The following is a 19,158-nucleotide window of genomic DNA, read 5'->3' as shown; positions in this document are numbered from 1 at the left end:
TGTTTTTGTGACAATCTTCTGCCTTTTCAGTTTGTTTCAAAAATCAGCGGTGGGGGTAAACGCAACTGCTTTGAGATTTTGGTGTAGACCTTATTTCATCAATATGTCAATTTAATGAACTTAATTATAAAAGTTCATGCAGACACCAAAAGTAAATTTAAAAAAAGGGTAAGGTAATGAAATTCGCCGTCTTAAAAACGCATCAGTACTTTTCAAATGGACCTGTTGAAAAAACGTCCAGCACACTATCAAAGGTAAGCCCGCGCCAACTTATGAATGTGAGGCATATAGACCATGCCAAAGTAAGACTTTCCAGCATTTTAGTGGTTTGAACAAGGACTTAAGCACATCACCATAGAAGGTTGAAATAAACCCAATTACTCACCACAGCACCAGACGACATGGGAATCAATTCAAAAGTTGGCAAAATGCACAACCGTCATGTTGCAAGAAAGAACAGTGTAAATGTGGACTTTGTCCTTTTGACCCTTAATCTATACACGGGCATTATCAACACCCAAACCATACAATACACCTGCGTATCTCTCAATGGCCCCGTTGAGAAAATCATCCTTCAGCTTTTGAAAAGTGGAAGATGTCAACAAACTATCAGAACCTGCTTGATGGGACACCCCAAATCTCTTCACGTCCAAAACCTGTGCCAGCCTATCCAGCCCTCCGTGCATGTCATTGCAGAATTGCATCATGTATTTCACATCATAGGAAGGCCCAAAAAAAAGATTAAGCAGCTCAAAAAATTCTGCGTCACTGGAAGGTAAGCTCTTGCAGGTTAATAGTTTGAGCAGGAATGCAAAATCGTAAGCACCATGGAAGCTTATGAAATGCACATCCTTATTCAGCACTACACCTGAAGACATAAGAAGTTCTCCGAACGTTTGCGAATCAATACCCTCTTCCCGAATCTTTTCAAAATCAATCCCACACCGTCGTAAGAGCTCAATTGAATCAGGAGCATGGGCATCGTCTCTGACATTGAATTCCCGGAAGTTGAACTGCCAAACACAATATTCGCTGTTGCCACAGTGGGGCAAAGAACCGTCCTCGTTTGTAAAGGTGAAACCCAGTTGTATTAGCTTGAGAATGTCGACGTTTGCCTTCAATGTCTGGTAATGATAGTCGTCGTGGCTCTTGAAGACTCCGACGGGTCGAACGACAAGGCCGGGGAATTCGGTATCAAGGGCAACGTAGTGGTAGTCGTCGACGATCTGGCGGATGAGCTCGAATTCCTCGAGGAGGTTATGGGCCCAAACCTCCCGGATGCGGGGAGTTACACCGTCAGGGACAGACATGGGCAGATCTGCAAGGGATGGGTTCCGTGAGGGAGGTCAAGGAAGAGAGGGCAAGGGGTGGAAGCGAGGGATGGAAGGGAGGGAGAGCGGGAAGCTGAAAAGGGCTCCGTTTCGGAGATGGAGATGGAGATGGAGATGGAGATGGAGAAGAAGAAGAAAAAGCCACAGAGGCGAAGAGAGCAGAGATTTGAAGCTCTCTCAAGGGTTTAAGTAAGTATGTAGAGAGTCGGCGACTCTATTGAGGTGAGAAACCAGCTCATCTCTACACACATTACACATCGTAAGAAATCTTCACAAAACATGTAGGGTGTTTGTGCCTCACCCATATTTCAACACACGGTTCGGGAGCTTCTTTTGGTGCTAGTCTAGACGTCCTTTTGACCATGTAAACTTGATGAACTTTTTGGCCTTCCATATGTGGTAGCCTAACTAAAGCCGACGACGGCTTTTCAAGAAGCTCATTTTTCCATGGGATCAGCGCTACTTGGTAGAAATCTAGAGATCTCCTCTCTCTCCACATTTTTAGCCCCCTCCTCTCTCTCTCTCTCTCTCTCCCTCCGAGTCCGGACTCCCTCTCTTCCTTTCTCTCTCTTTCTTCCTCCTCTTGGGCAAGCCTATTGAATGATTCATATCATTCATCTTCTTTTCTTTTTTAACAGATAACACGGTCGGCTTTTATTCAAAAATCCAAAAACTTGAAGTACTTGAGCAAGTCAATTCTTACCATGTTACTCAAGTCGATGTTATTTAGGCCATGGTGCCTCATTTCAAGGCAAGCATCCATATTCATGCTTTGAAAATAGGTGTTATAAACTTCCTATGCATTTCAAGTAGCGTATGCATGAACATTATATTCCGTGGACCCCATGTCAAACTTTGATCCCTCCCATATATGATATTTAGGCAGTAAGATATGACTCATTACTCAACGTGTCCACCTCTAACCCAAGTCCACTAACCCAAGTCCATCGTTGAATCCTTGGCTATTTAGAAGGAAACCCTAGTGCATATCCTTACAAGCCCATGGGAAACTATGTAACTTCTTTTGTTGCCATTTGGAGTGCTTTCAAGCCTTGGAAGGACTCCCAACTAGCAAAATATGCAAATGCGTTATTATAATATTGCCCATGTAGATTCATGGCAAGCAAGAACTTTGCCCTCGTGGGGATCACTCTTTCAAAACCCATAAAGCAAACGTTAAAATATCCTTTATATTTTAAAATTTTACAATTTTAACACAATCGTCTATACCTTTCCATGTGTTACATCTTTATAAGGGGAAGCAGATTATAGAGAGTAGTAGTGAGCAGAATTGGTGAGCATGCCAATCCCACTAAAAATGTTAAAGAAAGCTAGCATTGTTTAATATGCTCAAACAACCACTTGAGCACTACATATTAAAGTGGAATTTAACATCTCAAAAAAGAAATGCATGAAAAATGTAGATTCACATCTCAAATACAAGAGAATATATCTTCAAGCCAAACGTATAAATCCATTGTCCTCTTGAAGGCAATGGCATGTCGATCCATTCCACTTGCAACAACAAAAACAAACTAGCGCCTACCAAAAGTTCTGCTATTGTCCCATCAACCTTCAGGTACAATGAGACAATGTAATTATTGAACTGCGCTCCTCATTGCCACCCACCCCTCCATGGAATCTTTCACTTCTCTTTTTTGCTTGACTTAAGAAAACCGAGTCCATGCGGCAAGTTCTTCAATGGGTAGCCTATCTACAAAAACTTAATTTATTAGTGTTATTGACAACGTAGCAGATAAAAATTCTAACCAACAAAGAGAAACAAAGGCAACTTCTCAACTATCATGAACAAATGCAACGTTGGAAGAAGCTCTCGTTCCCAACCTTGCTTGCAAGCACTTGCTCCTCGAACATGCAAGCCTTAGGCATACCAATCTAGTCACCACGATTAGTTGCATGCTTTTTGTGACTTGAATTGGGATGGCTTCTTTGACACACATGTGTCCTCTTATGATTTTGTCTTCTTCTTGGATAGTTCATGCATTTCTTAGTTAAGAAAGAAGTAACCTTTAGTGGTGGCCACTTCTAGTTGTGAGCTTGAATACATGGTAGCACTCAACACTACCATTAATTGTGTATTGTTCAGACACTTATATGCTAGTTTGGCTCAGACAATTATTCACAACTACCATTGAGTGTGTATGGCTCACACAAAGTACATCGAGATACACTATCACTATGTCGAGGAGAGATTCTCTGCAGGAGAGATCAGCATGAAGTATGTGCCTACACACAATATGTGGCAGATGTAAATACCAAGGCTTTAAGTTTGAAAGCTTTCTCAACATTTTCGACTTGCTTCCTTTTGGTGATTGATGTCACCATTCAAAAAGGAGATTGATGTCACCATTCATACATTGTACTCGATCACTATATCGCCCCAGAGGGGTTTGTAAGCATATGTTATGAGAGTGCCAGGTGATCCAGTAGGACCTAGATAGAAGCACTTTCACTCCACTTAGTGTTGGAGGTTTTTCCCCCTATCAGTTAGTTTTTGGTTAGCATGCCTCATGTGACCATGGATGTGCTAAGATGTCTATCTTAATGTGTACTTTGTGAGGTGGCATTTAGCCTGTCTCATTCTCTTAATCCAACTTAGGTACTTTCCAAGTTCAATACTCCAAAGGATGCAATTGTTTGAAACCCCACCAATAAATCTACGAATGAATCTAGCAACAATGAGAGGACCAAAGATAAAGATCAAATTCCAAAGATACATGGGACAAGAGGGTGAGAATCCTCATTCCCACTGGTAAATTTTTCTATGAATAGTGCAATATTACATTGTATTACAGAGCAAGAGTACTTGATGTACTTTCACACCATGTACATAGATAAAGCCACTAAGTTTAACTAGTATTAAGATGGTCATTCACAACATGGATAGAATTGATGAGGGTCTTCTTGAAAAGGCTTCAACATGACTTCAACAAGGAAGACATGTTGTTAAAGCTCAACCAAACCAAGTAAAAGCTCAAGGAACCAGTGTCATTAGAGAGCACAAGATTGTCTTCCATGATGTGGATAGCAAAGAAGAAGAAGATGATGATTTAATTGTCAAGAGGTTGTCAAAAAATACACGAAGATAAAAAATGAGGAGCTAAAAAGTCTTCTAAAATAGATGAGGATACAAGGAGCTCTAGTGCCACAAGTGCAAAGTAGATGGCCATACTATTCCAAATGTTTTGACATGAAAGCTTCCAAATTTTAGGAAGAGCAATAGGAAAGTGATGGGAATAATTAAATTTACCATCTAAAAGTCTACAAAAGGGGGCTCAAAATTTTTGTGATTTGTCATTTATCAAGGTTTGATATCCACAACAAATCCTAATGTTTGGCCATTTTGTGCCAAACTTTCAAAATGATGATGTGGCCCTATATGATGATGTGGTAGTGTATGTTCACATGTTGCTTAGAAAAGTGCGCATGTCTGGCATTGTGTGCTTAGGTCGTAGTGATGATGTGCAATAAAGAGGTGTGAATGGGCATGATGATGCAACAAAATGATGCAGCTACTAATGTGCCACTAGTGACTCACATGATAATGTGCACTAGCTACCACATGGCTTGTTGATAAGCCTATCAACCATGGGTACCACATGGCTTGTTGATAAGCCTATCAACCAGATGGCACAATATTGACCTAGGGTTAGGGCCACCCTGTTTGCTCTAACCCTGTCACACGAATATACTACATGAACACCATAAGGTTAGGGTTAGGATTTGCCCTTGTGCCCTATATGACATCCTTAACAAATGAAAAAAATGTCCTTTGGATGGAAGCCTAAGTATTCAAAGGTTATCCATCTTTGATTTATATATAAAGTCTCATTTTTTACAGCCACCACGTATTTTAATATTTTATCCTATGATGCATGGTATTTATTCTTTTCACTACTTTAGGATATTACTTGTATTTAGTTTCCTAACTTAGGTTCGTGTTTTTCTCAATAACTCTTAGTGGTGCTAAATTTACAAAGGCGTATTATATTCTAACATGTGAAAAAGGTTCTTTACTTGCATTTTGTCAATTCTAAACCATTTTTTATAGGTCCCTCAAGAGGTGCATAACTAAGAGACCCTAGGTATCACATGTTTTCAAGGGGTATTCTACAAAGCCTTACCTAAAACATTTCTCGCAATAGAATCACCCCGCATTACTTATGACCTAGATTATTTTCCCCTAAATTTGAATTAAAAAACCCCTTATGTTATTGTAATCCTATTTAAATTTTTTCTTAAATTTGAATTAGAAAAATCCCTCTTTTTGAATGCACGTGGTACACTGACATTTTGTGAGGTGAACCCCTCGAGATAAGCCCTTTGTAATGTTCTTATGCTAAAGTTCAATAGATCAAATCTTTGGAACTTATAGATGATGAAAATTTGGTAAATTCAAAAATGTTTTAGCATGGAAGCTTTCAAAAGTTAGGAAGAAAAGATCAGAAAGTGATGGGAAGAACTTTTAAGAAGAGGATATAAAAGGGGCCTAAAGAATTTGTATTTTCCAAATCTATCATAATTATCAAGGATTAATATCCACAACATATCCTAATGTTTTGCATTCAATGCTAATCAAGAGTCTCAAGGTACCCACCTCTCATACATGAGAAACTCATATGTTTCTTTGTAAAGCATGTAAGGTTTGAGCTCCCTCCCTCATATACCCACAAGACAATAGCCCCTAGCTCCTTTACTCATAAACTCTATCCCCCACCTTCTAGCAATAGCCCCACCTCATATACCCACAAACATTAATCCCCACCTCCTAACATTTTTAAAATTGTTGAATGAATCTCACTAGCTTGTTGACATCAACTCCTCACACCTTTTTAGGATATGGTGAATAAGAATATCTATGGGTAAGAGAGAGGAGCTATAGCTAATGAGAACTCAAAATAAGAAACAAGCATAAAAACCAAAATCAAAATAGGAAAAAGCAATGCATGCAAAAAAACTATGAACCAAATGAAATTAGTCTTATTCCTCATTGAGAATGAAGTACAAACAACATAACTTTATGGAATAAACAACTCTACCACTTTTCCCTTGTACGAGAAAAATACCTAAATTGGTTCTAGCTTACCAAATGACTTTGGATGCTCTAACTTATCCTAGACTCCTAGAATGGTGTTGGAAGCTCTAACTCATCATGGGCATACATGAGAGCAATGAAGCCTTACCAGACAAAATTTCTCTTTTTTGACAAAATTGTTTTTATTGGCTTTTTAATAGATTTTTTTGGTAGAATTCAGACGAGTGTGTGTGTGTGTGTGTGTGTGTGTGTGTGTGTTTTTTTAAAATAGAAACCTATAAACAACACGGCACACGATGCTCAGATAAAAGGTGGAAAAAACTTTTATATATTTGACATATGGATCCTTATGAGTGCAACTGGTAAAAAGTATCGAATCCATCCGGTAGTCTAGGCTCTGCTGAGGTCAGGGTCCACTTACCTGTGTGTGTGTGTGCACGCGCGCATGTGTACGTGCACGCATGTGTGCATGTGGGAGGAGTTGGTTTCGTCCCATGAACCCTATGTTTATGGCAAGGTATAAAATGGCTAGCCTATTAATGGTCAAATAAATCAAACTTGCAATAAGTTGTCTATACTATTGAGGATCTACAAATGATGACCTATCATAAGTTTAAATCATTACGTTTGATTCCATGGGAATAGGCTAGGGTTTGCAATCATGCATGCAATTTTACTCCAGAACTTTCTGAGTGCACTTGCCTTGTGTCCTCATAATACCATTTGTATCCCTCCAAATTTATAAGAAAATAGTGGAGTCTTTGATGTCAAATCTGGACGTGAGCTAACTTTTGACATCTTAAATAAGCTTTCCAGTAGATTTTGTGATAATCAATCATTAGATCATCCACTTATGGAACAACAAGAACAATGTCTTGGGAGAATTCCTTATATACAAGGAAGAATCTAAGTTTGATGGTTGAGAACCCATATTGATAAAGTAATTATGGTCCTAGGATTCTAAGCTTTGCGTTCCATATAAGGATTTGAGAAATTTGCAAACATTTTTGTTCTTGGCCTTTGACAACATAGCCTTGCATGTAGTTTCTAATTCATGTAGAAAACCATTCAAAATGGAATTTTGCACATCCATCAAATGTATAGCCAAGCAAATTGTGATGCTAAAGTAATGACTATTATAAGAGGACTATTATAAGAGTCATCTTTTTTGCAACTCGTGCTAAGGTTTCTTCACATTTTGTACCATATACTTGTGCATAGCCTTTGGCAACAAGGACAAGTACCATTATGATTCAATTTGACTTTATAAACCCACTTGCATCCAATGGCCTTTTTCTCTAGTAGAATCAAATAATGTCCAAGATTGATTTCTAATGCACGGCATGTTGCAAGTACTTGAATTGCTTCTTTGAAGTTGCGGGTTTATGAATTTCCATAAATTTTCCATAAAGGCAAAGGTTGTGTAAGTCCAATTATCTAATTTTTTTGGTCATGAGGATACTTCTACTTTGTAGTTTCTGGTGTGTCATTGATGAATGTACTAGTTGATGTGCCACTAAATTCTCGCATTTCCTACTTGCCCTTTGTTCTGAATCAACACTATCGATTGAGGATTGTCTGAAGGTGCTCGCAAGGTAAATCTTTGAATCAATAGAGTTGATGACTGAGTAGGTAAAGAGACTATTGTAATTTCATCAGAAATTTGATGAAGTTTCATGAATAACAATATCACTAGAGATGACCAACCTTCTCTATGTTGAGGATTCTTTTGAATTTCTTGTGAAGATAAATTTGATGGATCTAAACATCAGGTTTGTTCCTAAGTTCTCCATATCACTCTCTATCATACAAAGAAGATTTTGTGCCATAGTTGTTGGAAAATCCAATACTTTATGTAATATCTACATCATTATGCAACGTTATGTTTCCAATTCCTTTAATTTTATGAGGTGTATCATCACCCATTATAGTATTCTCTTTGGTACTTTTGTTTCGATGTAGTTCTAAAACCCAATCCTTTCCTAGAGTCATGTGGTTGCTTACACCTCAATCAAACCACCAAGCATTCTCACCTTTGTGATTTTGCGTAGCTAGCATCTTTGCAATGGAATAGTAAGAAATGAGAGCTTTGTGCTGGAATTTGATAAAATGCTTGGAGTGTTTTCCACAACACTCACGGCTTTAAAATACTAACTTGAAAATTTACTAAATCTTCTCCTTTGAGGGTCAATAACATTAGCTAAATGTAAGATAGAAATTGTGAAATTTCTTGGAGGTTTTGTAAAGTAGTACTCGTGTCTGAAATAAAGTAGCAAGTGTCAAGCCTAAGAATGAATATTTTCAAAAAGTTCATTTAGGGATTGCTAACATCTGAAATAAGTAATAACCATTTTGCAAAACAATGATGCTTTTTGGGCTTCTTTTTTGGGGACCACTCGCATCTGTAATAATCAACATCCAAGGTTCCCAAAATGAGCATTTTTATGAGACCACTTGAGTCTGAAGAAAACCCCTCCAAAAATTAACTAAAACTATTCATTTGTAGATTTTCCACAAGAAGTAATTTTTAAATGTAATTTCTTGGAACCTGCCCATGTCTGAAATAAAGAGTTGTCATGGGGTAAGAAGTAACTTAATATTTTGTGACCACTTGCATTTCACACACATGGATAGTCCCTTATGTTCAAAGTCAAGAAATATTGCATCCCTAAAAAGCATATTTCCAACATTCCTCCACGTCCCAAAGAAATTCAAGGCCTACCCCCAATGGGTAGGCCTTAGTAATTGTTTGGCCTTCAAAGAGAAAAATCAACTATTTAGTTAATTTATGTTCACTTTTTTTTGGCATGTATTGATTGGAGGAGCATGTGAGTATCCCATGAAATTCTCCACCTTTTCTTCTCTCTCCTCTTCATCCCTTCAAATCCTCTTGTTTTTTCTCTCCCCCTTTTCCTGTCTCTCTTTCTTCTTCTCCTTCTCTCTCTCTCTCACAGCTTGTAATTCACCCCCTGTTCCGCTCACCATCTAGGGCAAGCCACATGAATGAAATTCATCTTGTTTAATTAGCACACTTGAACTGCCAAAAGAGCAATTAATTCTAGTTTTGATTTCAAAGGGCAATCCACTCCAATCATCAAATGGAAAGGATGAATCCAAAAAGCACTCTCTTAGTATAAACTAAGGAAATCTAAGAAATTGTTGAAAATGAGGAACTTGGGTTTGTTTGTTATCCACTAGTAAAAGATGGCTACTCTTATATTATGCATGAAATCAATAGATTCGAAAACGCAATTTGATGATACCTTCCTTGGAAAGAATGGGCATGCATGCTTGAAAATGACAACTTTCTTTTTAATCAACAATTTGTATGAGTACTCCGTCTCTTCTATCCAAGGTGCTAAATATCTATAATTGGTTCCTCAAGCTTCTTTAAAGTATTTAGTCAAATAGGCATGTGAGGAACACGTCCCTTTATTTTCTATGATGATTATCTTAACAATGTCTTTGAGCTTGATAGTGCTAGGAATAAATCTTCCTCTCCAATTGCAAAGATGTTCAAACTGATGCTTAACCTATACCTAAAATCGTGAAATTTTTTTCACCCAAAGAAAAGAACCCTTATTAATGATTAAAAGAAAACCAACCATACGCATCAGCTACCATTGATCATGGAAGAAAGGTATCATATGCATGTTTCTAGAGAACCCAACTCCCTGCCTAGAGGATCTCAAAAATAGGGCCAAGAACAAAGGTGGGGGACTATCCAACCAATGGACGCCTTGCTCCATGAATGTAGAAAACACTTGTAGGCCGGGCCAACAACCAAGGTGGGAGACTATACAACAACAGATGCCTCGCTCCATGAATGTAGAAAACACTTGCAAGCCAAGCCTTGCAAAAGAGTGCATGCTTTTTTATGGTCATTCAAGAATTCACCATCCCTCACTCCAATATGGCATGCAACATATAGATAATATCCTACCAAATGGCAATGAGTTGGCTACTGGATGTACTTGCTCACCTCTCATCACCAGACTACCCAAATGTTCGAAGTAGTAATCTCTGATGCCATCTCCCAAACACTATCCTTGAGTGAGGGTACAAGCCATTTGTAATAAGAAGGAATCATATCTTGCACCTTGATTCGAAAGCCTCTCTATCCAACTCTCCTGTAGGCTGGTGAAACCCACTCTATCAAAAGGGCATGACCTCCCTTTGAACCAAGATGCAGTAAAGCCCCACTGCATCCTCAACATCGAAGCCATGATCCAGAGGGCTTCTATGCTACATAGTACATAGGTAGTGCAAAGTTGTCTTGAGGTCCCTAACTACACAGTGGTGGCACCTCCCATCTACTCAATCACAAGGCGATAGGTGCACCCCCATGGGCCACCACCATCTAGATAAATTTTAATACATAACCTTTTACAAACAGAGGCTAGTCCACAAGTGGGACCAGAACCCAATGTAGGCAGCCACATCTAGCCATAAACAATGAACAATGAGGGTAGTGTATGAGAAGAACCCCTATAGTCAAAACCTCTCTATATATCATAACTAATGTTAGTGAGGGGTGCGTACAACCACAAATTTAAGATCTTAGCTAAGATCTTGTAGGTATGTCCAAAAAGATGATCGCGCACCACTAATGGATATCCGAATGGTCTCTCCCCTAAGTTAAAAGTCTTCTACAAGGCCAATTGCAAGGGAGGATGTATAGGGTCCCGCCATTTACAGACCTTATAAGCAGTTAGCTAACACAGAGGGTTTTTTTTTGGATGTTCTATTGCAGTTTCCAATGTGTATGGTGCCTAACTATGTTTTGCTATGGTCATCGCTTCACAACAAAATTTTGAATGATTACACAATGGATGGTCTTTTCAACATCAATACCACATTTTCACTTCATGTCTCCAAATAGATGGGGTTATGAAATCCTGCTTTACATTTTTAGGTGAAGTGAACTATCATGTGTGCATTTGCATTGAAATTACTGAAAATTATAACATCAATGAGAATACCATGAAATGCAAGCAGTATTCATTTGAAAGGAATGACAGGAAACGTAAACAAATTCCAAACACTTGCTATGGTATAGAATATAAGGAGTTTCCAAGTAACACCCCAACATTCCTTTCAAACTTCAACATGGTGAAGAGGGCCCATTTGCAATTGATTGTTGGATCAATGCACGATATACATTAAGCCCGAATGCTGCTTAGACGTCCAGATTCTATTAATTGACCTCGAATCAATAAATACTAACGGAGACGCATTTTTCAATTACATAGATGAAAGGGGACACTTTACAACTAGTTAGACCCAAACTCTTCATTCCAAAGCTCGAACTGTTGTAGCTGATCCCTTGACACGCTTGGCCTTATAACTCTCATGGCTGATTGGAAGTCAGTGTATCTGAGAGAGCGAACCTGTTCACAACCAAGCAAAACACAATTCACAATTGCTTTTATTGACACAAGCAAGTAACCAACCTACATATAATAGCAAGGATAATTCACCATGCAAGGTATGTATATATAGAACCCAATGGTGCAATTCGGTATCAGATCAATTGCTTCCAAGCCAGGAAAAATCAGCTGGCCTACCTGATGTGCCTGCACTGTCGACACTCGTGTGCCTAATTCACGAATTGGGATCATAGCTGCCTCTTGGCATAGTGCACGAAGGTCACTGCCTGAGTAGCCTGCCAAAAGGGGTTGCATAAACTAGTTTCCTTTGGTAATGAAAAAGCATTGTGCCAAGCATTTTAAGATGTGCAGGAAACAAATGTCACAAAAATCAACTTACCATCAGTATCCCGAGCAATGCGTTCTATATCTGAACCTAGAAACCATGCAAGCCACACAAATCTGTAGAAGTTAGAAGTATCCTAAAGTGATACTTGAAAGAGACAAGTTTACGTAGACTTTCCACTGCAAACCTCACAAATATGCTTAATGAATGCCTTGGTTGAAAAAGCATCATTGCACTACCATTGCAGTTTCATACCAAGGCCACACCAAAACTGTGCAGACATGTTGGCTTGTACAAAAGGGGCACACTCAGAGGACAGGTGAACAAAGGAAAGTTTATGTAGAATTTCCACTGCAAACCTCACATATATGCTTAATGAATGCCTTGGTTGAAAAGACATCATTTCACTACCATTACAGTTTCATAGCAAGGCCACACCAAAAGTCAGCAGACGCGTTGGCTTGTACAAAAGGGGTGCACTCAGAGGAAAGTGAGAGACTCCATACAGGTATGAACTTTAACTCTTTGCATTTTTCTTCTAACATAGAATATTTAGAGCTTTCTTTAGATTTGTGATACACTAAGATTGAGAAAAAAACATCACAGCATTTGTGACTAAGTCATTGAAAACCAATAAACAAAGATCAATGTGCTTTTAACCAATGCTTTTGCAGAAAGTCTGCACAAGCAGCAAAAGGACTGTGCAGAAACATCTGTTCCATTTCATTCTATGTGTATACTAGGCTCAGTCAGACCTGACATCATACATTTCTGTTTACCTATATCGATCCTTAAACTGGCCGCCTTGTCACTTGGAAGTGGCAAGCTTCGTGGGACGGTAGAACCCTCTGACACTTGGCATGCCTTTGGTGCAGCAACATGGCTTTTGGTGCTTTAAAATTTGAAGCCCTGACAACTTGCATGTATTAATAGAGTTCCACCACTATTGAGTTCCAAGGCTTCAAGGTGAAGTGCAACTAAGTGTCTCCTCAAGAACCCACTGTCTCCCCAATCAGTTTGAGAGAGGAGGGTGACTTCAGTTCAGTCATGTAATCAATTGAGGTTTCTAGTGAGTGCAAAAGCTTTCTGGTTGACGCAATTTACAGGGACATCCACGGTATCTCATATGCCTATCCCTAGCTTGGTGAGAAGAGGAAGCTGGATGGGATTAACTATCCTATCTAGAAGATACGATTGTGCGAAATTACTGATGGTGTGGAGACCAAGCCTTGGATCGAATGGATGCATCGAGCAAGCAAGTCCAACGCAAGTCAAAGAATGGGTTCTCAACCACATTGGTGTTTGAGCTGAACCAGCCACGGTTGCATGACGTTCCGCGAAGATAGCTTGTTAGGCTAGAAGATACTGAAAGATCAGTGAGAGACCAACAATGCGGCTCGAATACTTGTACTCCAAAATTACTCCCATGGAGAGGGTCTCTTTGGAAGTTTAGATGAGGTTGCTCAAATGGGATTTTTCAATCAATTTCAGTGGTTGAATGAGTATATTTGGACATTGGATGTGAAAGTTATGCCACTTTTAAAAGTATTGTCCATGGTAGTTTCACCAGCGAAACTACCTTGGAAGTATTACTTCAAAGGGTTTCCGCTAGCAAAACTACCTTGATAGCTTGCTTCAATGAGGTATCTTTGGAAAAACCCTTTCATGAAGTTAGGTTGAGAGAGGGTTTCCAATATCACCCCTATTAAGTAAAAGTTGTAAGAAGGATCATAAGGGAATTTTCATAAAGAAGTCTACTTTACATGTGGATTTCTTCAAAAGCCATCCCATTATGTTACTCTATTTTTGCCATATTTTTACATAGTTGGAAGCTTTTTTTTTCCTTCGCTTAGACGATTGGAACATTTCGCTCAAAAAATGCTCGTCCCCCCTTGAACCAGATCCTCACAGTGATGGGTTAGTGGGAACCAACGATTGCTACAGATTGTCGATTTGGTCACATAAATTGTGAACATGTTTGCAAAGCATGTCATTTTGGCAAGCAAAGCCGTCTCCTATTTCCAAAGATGGGGAAAGTGAGTAGTCATTCTTTGAAAATTGTGGACACGGATATACGGGATCCATGCCAAAACATGTTACTTGATGGAGCTAGATTTTATACCAGTTTTATGATTATCATACTCGCATGACATGGGTTTATTTTATGAAGCATAAAGGTGAAGCATTGGAGAAATTCATTTGAGTTTAGAAGCATAGCTGAGAAAGAGTTTGGTGCATATGTAAAATGCTTAAGGTCAAATAATGGTGGGGAATACTTGTTCAGGGAGTTTGATGATTACTTGAGGGAGAATGGCATACACGTCAGCAAAATCCGGTTGCTAAGAGGAAGAATAGAGTGATTGTTAAGGTTGCTAGGGCTCTTAAGAACCAAATGAACATGCCACTGCATTTTTGGGCAGAAGCAGTACACACGATAGTACACATTATCAACAAGACACCCACTGCAATCATACATGACATCTCATCGAATGAGAGGATTTATGGCAGCAAGCCAACGGTGACATATATGCAGGTGTTTGGATGCATCTATCATGTGCATGTGCCTGATGAGGTGAGAAGAAAAATAGAGTCAAAAGCTGTTAAGTGCATCTTCCTAGGATACCCATTGGAAAGGGCTATAAATGCTATGACCCGGTGAATAAGAGGGTCTATGTCAATAGAGATGTCAAATTCAGTGAATTAGAGTCATGGTACCGACCACAACATGTGAAAATTGAAGATGCATATGAAGGAAATCAGCCCCACATGCATATGGATAGACATAGAGAGCATGCACATGATGATAGATAGCATGTTGAGGATGTTACAGGACCACATGAGCTTTCAAAGAGTACAGAGAGTGTAAATCCATGGAGTGGAAGGTTGCGCGAAACCCAAAAGCTGGCTGAAATAAAGCAAGGGAAGAAGCTAGTTGGAGAGGGTTCAGGTGAAGAAAGCATGGATTAGGAATTCCTATTGTAAGGACACGGGGGTAAAGAATGTGCAAAAGTATGTGCCTCCACATGCAAGAGAGGAGAATGTGAAAAGTGGTGAGATGCAATTGAGAAGATCATCAAGGGTGAAGCACCTAGTGGAGAGGTTGACATACAATGGATATATGCGTATGCAAATGCATACATGACATCTAGAGTTCAGCCTGTGGAACCAAGTAGCTTTCAGGAAGCCATGGGCGAGAAAGAGTCCCAAGAAGCCATGGATGCAGAGATGGATGCTCTGAGACATGGGATTTAGTGAGATTGCCAGTTGGAAAGAGTGCAATCGGATGTAAATGGGTATACAAAGTGAAGTGCAATGCAAATGGTTCAATGGAAAGATACAAGGAAACACTTGTAGCCAAAGGATATGCCCAGATATATGGGTTGGATTATGAGGAAACATTCAGCTTGGTAGCCAAGATGACAACAATGAGAACCGTGACCGCGTTAGCTGCAAGTAAAGATTGGAAGTTATGGCAGATGGATGTGAAAATTGCATTCTGCTCAGATACATGGGTTGAATTATGAGTAAACATTCAGCCTTGCAGCCAAGATGACAACAGTGAGGACCGTGACTGCGTTAGCTGCAAGTAAAGATTGGAAGTTATTGCAGATGGATGTGAAAATTGCATTCTTGAATGGTAAGTTGAAGGATGAACCATATGTACACCTAAGGGTTATGTGCATCCTAGATATCCCAAATCTGTATGCAGGCTGAAAAGGCTCTATATGGTTTGAAGCAAGCACCAAGAGCATGGCGTGAGAGGGTCACCAGGTATCTTGCGAGCCTTGGTTTTGTGATTACATATGCAAATACTTCATTCTATGTGCAGACAGATGATCAAGTGGTTGACATCTTCACGAAGGCTGTTGGAAAAGAGGAGTTCGAGTACTTCTCAGGAGCATGGGGAGTATATCATGTGCAAGCTCATTCTAAGCTTGAGGGGGAGTGTTGAGAACCCCTATTGTACATATTGTATGATGGGTGTGTGTGTGTGGTGTTAACTGACCCTTAAGACCATAAGCTAAGGTCTATATTGTTGTGAGAAAGAGAATGGCCAAGAGAGAATTTTATGAAGGAGAAGCAATGAAGAAGAAGAAGATGGATTGAAGTGTTAGAAATCGACCAACAGAGGGTACGCACAGCGAAAGACTGATAGAATAGCCCAGGAGCTCACACAGTGTGTCTGGGGAGTGGAATCACAAACTTGAACTTATGTGCTTCAAATAGATGTGCAAACTCAACAATAGACAATGATCCAGTCAGATATGAAGCTACCAAAAGAATATATATTTCCGTCCAAAGCTATGGACACATACATATCCAAAGTCCCACCAGAGCGTGGTCCTTTGATCTTACCACAAGGTACTTCTGCTATCTGCCAGATATCTCTAGAGCACTGAGCCCGCATGCTCCACCTCGAACGTATGTAGACTCTTCATCCAGATCCTTTCCACCTTGCGGTCCAGGTCTGGCAGCCCTGTCAGCCTCCTTCTCCTCCTATGTGTAGGTTCAAAGGAGGGCTTCCTGCTGCTCCTGTCTGCTCCAAAACTGCTGCTACAAGTGATGATCTATGAGCCCCAAAGGGGGCCCTTTCATAGGAGATCCAAGCCCCTTGGAATGTGGGCTGACTAGGCCCTACTGCTGGCCGACCAGAGCCGACCTGGTTGTCTTCCCCTACCAGGGCCCTATATAAGGGTTTTCACTTGCCCTTCCAGGCTGTTGCCTTGCCCCGCCTCCTGCTGCACCTATGGGCCTTCCACTGCTGCTGGTCCTGCCTCTGTTAAGGGCTCTTCCAGCCCCTAAACCAGGTGCAAACCTTACCTCCAGCCATTACCCTTTGAATCTGCAAGTGTCGCCTCCTGTCTGCCACCTTCCTGGCCATGTCCAAGCTCCATCATAGACGTGTCTCTTTCTGTACAGGGTGTACAATGGCACCTTCTGTCCCGAATCTGATCCACGTCCACATGGCAGTCATTATCCTGCCCATGTGTCTCTTTTCTGGGCACATGTTGCCCTAGGTCTCCCTCCCCCATGCTCTCCTCATTTGGGGGCTTACAGATGGGGAGGTGAACTTTCCAGCATGAAGGTGATGGAGCTCACTTTTGTGTGCCTCTCTCTCTCTCACACACACACTCACATTAGCTTCAGGATCTCCTCAGATTTCATCAGATTGTCTCCTCAAATTGTCTTTCTCGGATTTCACCAAATAGTTCTTCCGACACTGGCAGAGCTTCCTTGTCGGATGCACTCTTGCTTTGTTGAAATGGCATTGTGGGCTGCCACACATTAGTGACCGTGTCCTCGCCTTGCAGCTTCTGAATTTTCTGTAAAGCTCAACTTCTCAATTGTCCTTGCTCTCTCCAACTTACATGTTTTGTTTTCTTAATGGCCTTTATTGCCATTGGTATCCGGATCAGTCCCTTACAACAACAAAAAAGAAGAAGGAACGGGAAGGGGTGGGGGTGTGGGGGCGGAGGGGGGGGCACATTTTTGTGGTTTTGTTTTGTTGTTGGTGGTGGTGGTGGTGCCAAACTGATTTTGGGCCTCCCAAATGGAAAAGTTCCATATAAACCCCCTCTCTCCTCACTGTGTGACCTCACCCTAAGCATCTACCTCTTGACTCTTGAGTCTCCCCTCTCCATCGCTATCAAGTGGCAAGGCTCAAGAGTGAAGCTACCTCCCCTTCCACATCTCACCAAGCATCTCCATCTCTCTTCCTCTCCATTAAGCACCTATGTAACATGTTTGTGTTTCAACAAATTTTAAAAGCATGTACAAGTACCTACTCTAAAACTCTAAAATCAATGTCTTTCTTTTGTGTATCGAATGGATGCATGCTCAAGATTTTTTAGTTCGTTTAGTACCGCACTAACATCAAACGGTACGCATTGAAAGCATCCAATTTTGTCAACATGATGTTCAATTCCTCTTGCCTATCACAGGCTGCCCACTGTGCGGGCATGTGTGCGGGCATGTACTAGAGCCTATGCGGACCTGCACAGCAGCCCATGTGGCTGCATCTTTGCACCAGCTCCTAGAGGGCTCCCCACGTGTGACTCGTCTTCACTCCCTCTACCTGACAGTCTACACCCAGTAACGTGTAGGTGCCAAGCCCCTTTGCTCTCCTCATTTCGCAAATCCCAAGTGGGGCATTGATCTTGTACTTCCAACAAGACTAGACATCCCATACCATGCAGCCCCATTTGTGCATGGATGTTATTAGGGAGCTAGCTGGGTATTCTAAGGAAGCCTCACTCCCAAGAATAGATGAATGAGCTAAGGCTCACACTTGTATAGGCATAGGGTGTCCTGGTTTTCTCACCCTAAGACTATCCTAACTATACCAAGGGGTGCCATGTCCCAATTGTCCTAGGGTTAGGTTACATGGCTTTAACCTAACCTCAAGCGTCGGTAACACTAGCCACTTATGTCCAAATGTGTGTCGACCCAAACACTCAAGGTTGAGAGGTGATTATTGATGGAAGGACTATATCTTAGTGGACAATGGGAGTACCCGTAGTCTTACCAACGTTGATTAAGACCTTCCAAAAAGTTAAGCTCGTAGCCACACATAAATTGACCATGGAGAGTTGAGGTTACCGATGGACAGCACATGATTAGCAGCTATGTCGCCAAGATGGATAGGTCTAAGTCTCACAGGATTATGCTTTTGCAGTACCTTGGACATGGATCCCACTTTTGGGATGTGATTGGATGAAATCTCTTGGGGAGTTTATGTTAATCTGAATGCCATGACTCTCCATTTGGCACACAGAGGCAACACAGTGGTGTTGCACGGTGTGATGATCCCAAAAATTACAGCTGATTTCAGCACAAGTGGCCAGGGAACTCAAGAAAGAGTTTGGCATATCTGCATTGTATGTAACCTGTCATGCGCACAGATTGGTGTCTAATGTGTACTAGGATACAGAAGACTAGCTCAGGTAGCCTGGGGAGGCTTAGGGCTAGGCAAGCTTGATTCTCGGGTTGAGTGGCAAGGGTATGAACCAAATAGGGGTCTCCGCTATTTTTGGCGCATTGGGCCCGAGTCTATAA

At 40.7% G+C, this 19,158-nt stretch overlaps 1 protein-coding gene and 1 pseudogene across 1 annotated transcript in view; both read right to left on the bottom strand.

Moving 5' to 3' along the window:
• Positions 1 to 429: 429 nt before the first annotated feature.
• Positions 430 to 1,627, bottom strand: LOC147904139 (putative CCR4-associated factor 1 homolog 6 pseudogene; annotated as a pseudogene).
• A 9,760-nt stretch (positions 1,628 to 11,387) lies between these two features.
• Positions 11,388 to 19,158, bottom strand: part of LOC147904138 (AAA-type ATPase family protein) — a 38,031-nt gene continuing 30,260 nt past the window's right edge. The window contains exons 11-13 of the mRNA XM_087372707.1: positions 12,157 to 12,192; positions 11,955 to 12,052; positions 11,388 to 11,777 (exon numbers count right to left, since the gene is read on the bottom strand). Of these exons, the coding sequence (XP_087228833.1) occupies positions 11,661 to 11,777; positions 11,955 to 12,052; positions 12,157 to 12,192 (251 nt within the window). The 3' untranslated portion in view covers positions 11,388 to 11,660. The remainder of the gene's footprint in view (positions 11,778 to 11,954; positions 12,053 to 12,156; positions 12,193 to 19,158) is intronic.

The sequence above is a fragment of the Dipteris shenzhenensis genome, chromosome 3, assembly GCF_047967505.1.
Source record: "Dipteris shenzhenensis isolate YYH24624 ecotype China chromosome 3, Dip_SZ_1.0, whole genome shotgun sequence".
Classification (NCBI taxonomy): domain Eukaryota; kingdom Viridiplantae; phylum Streptophyta; class Polypodiopsida; order Gleicheniales; family Dipteridaceae; genus Dipteris; species Dipteris shenzhenensis.
This window is presented reverse-complemented; position numbering and strand designations above follow the sequence as displayed.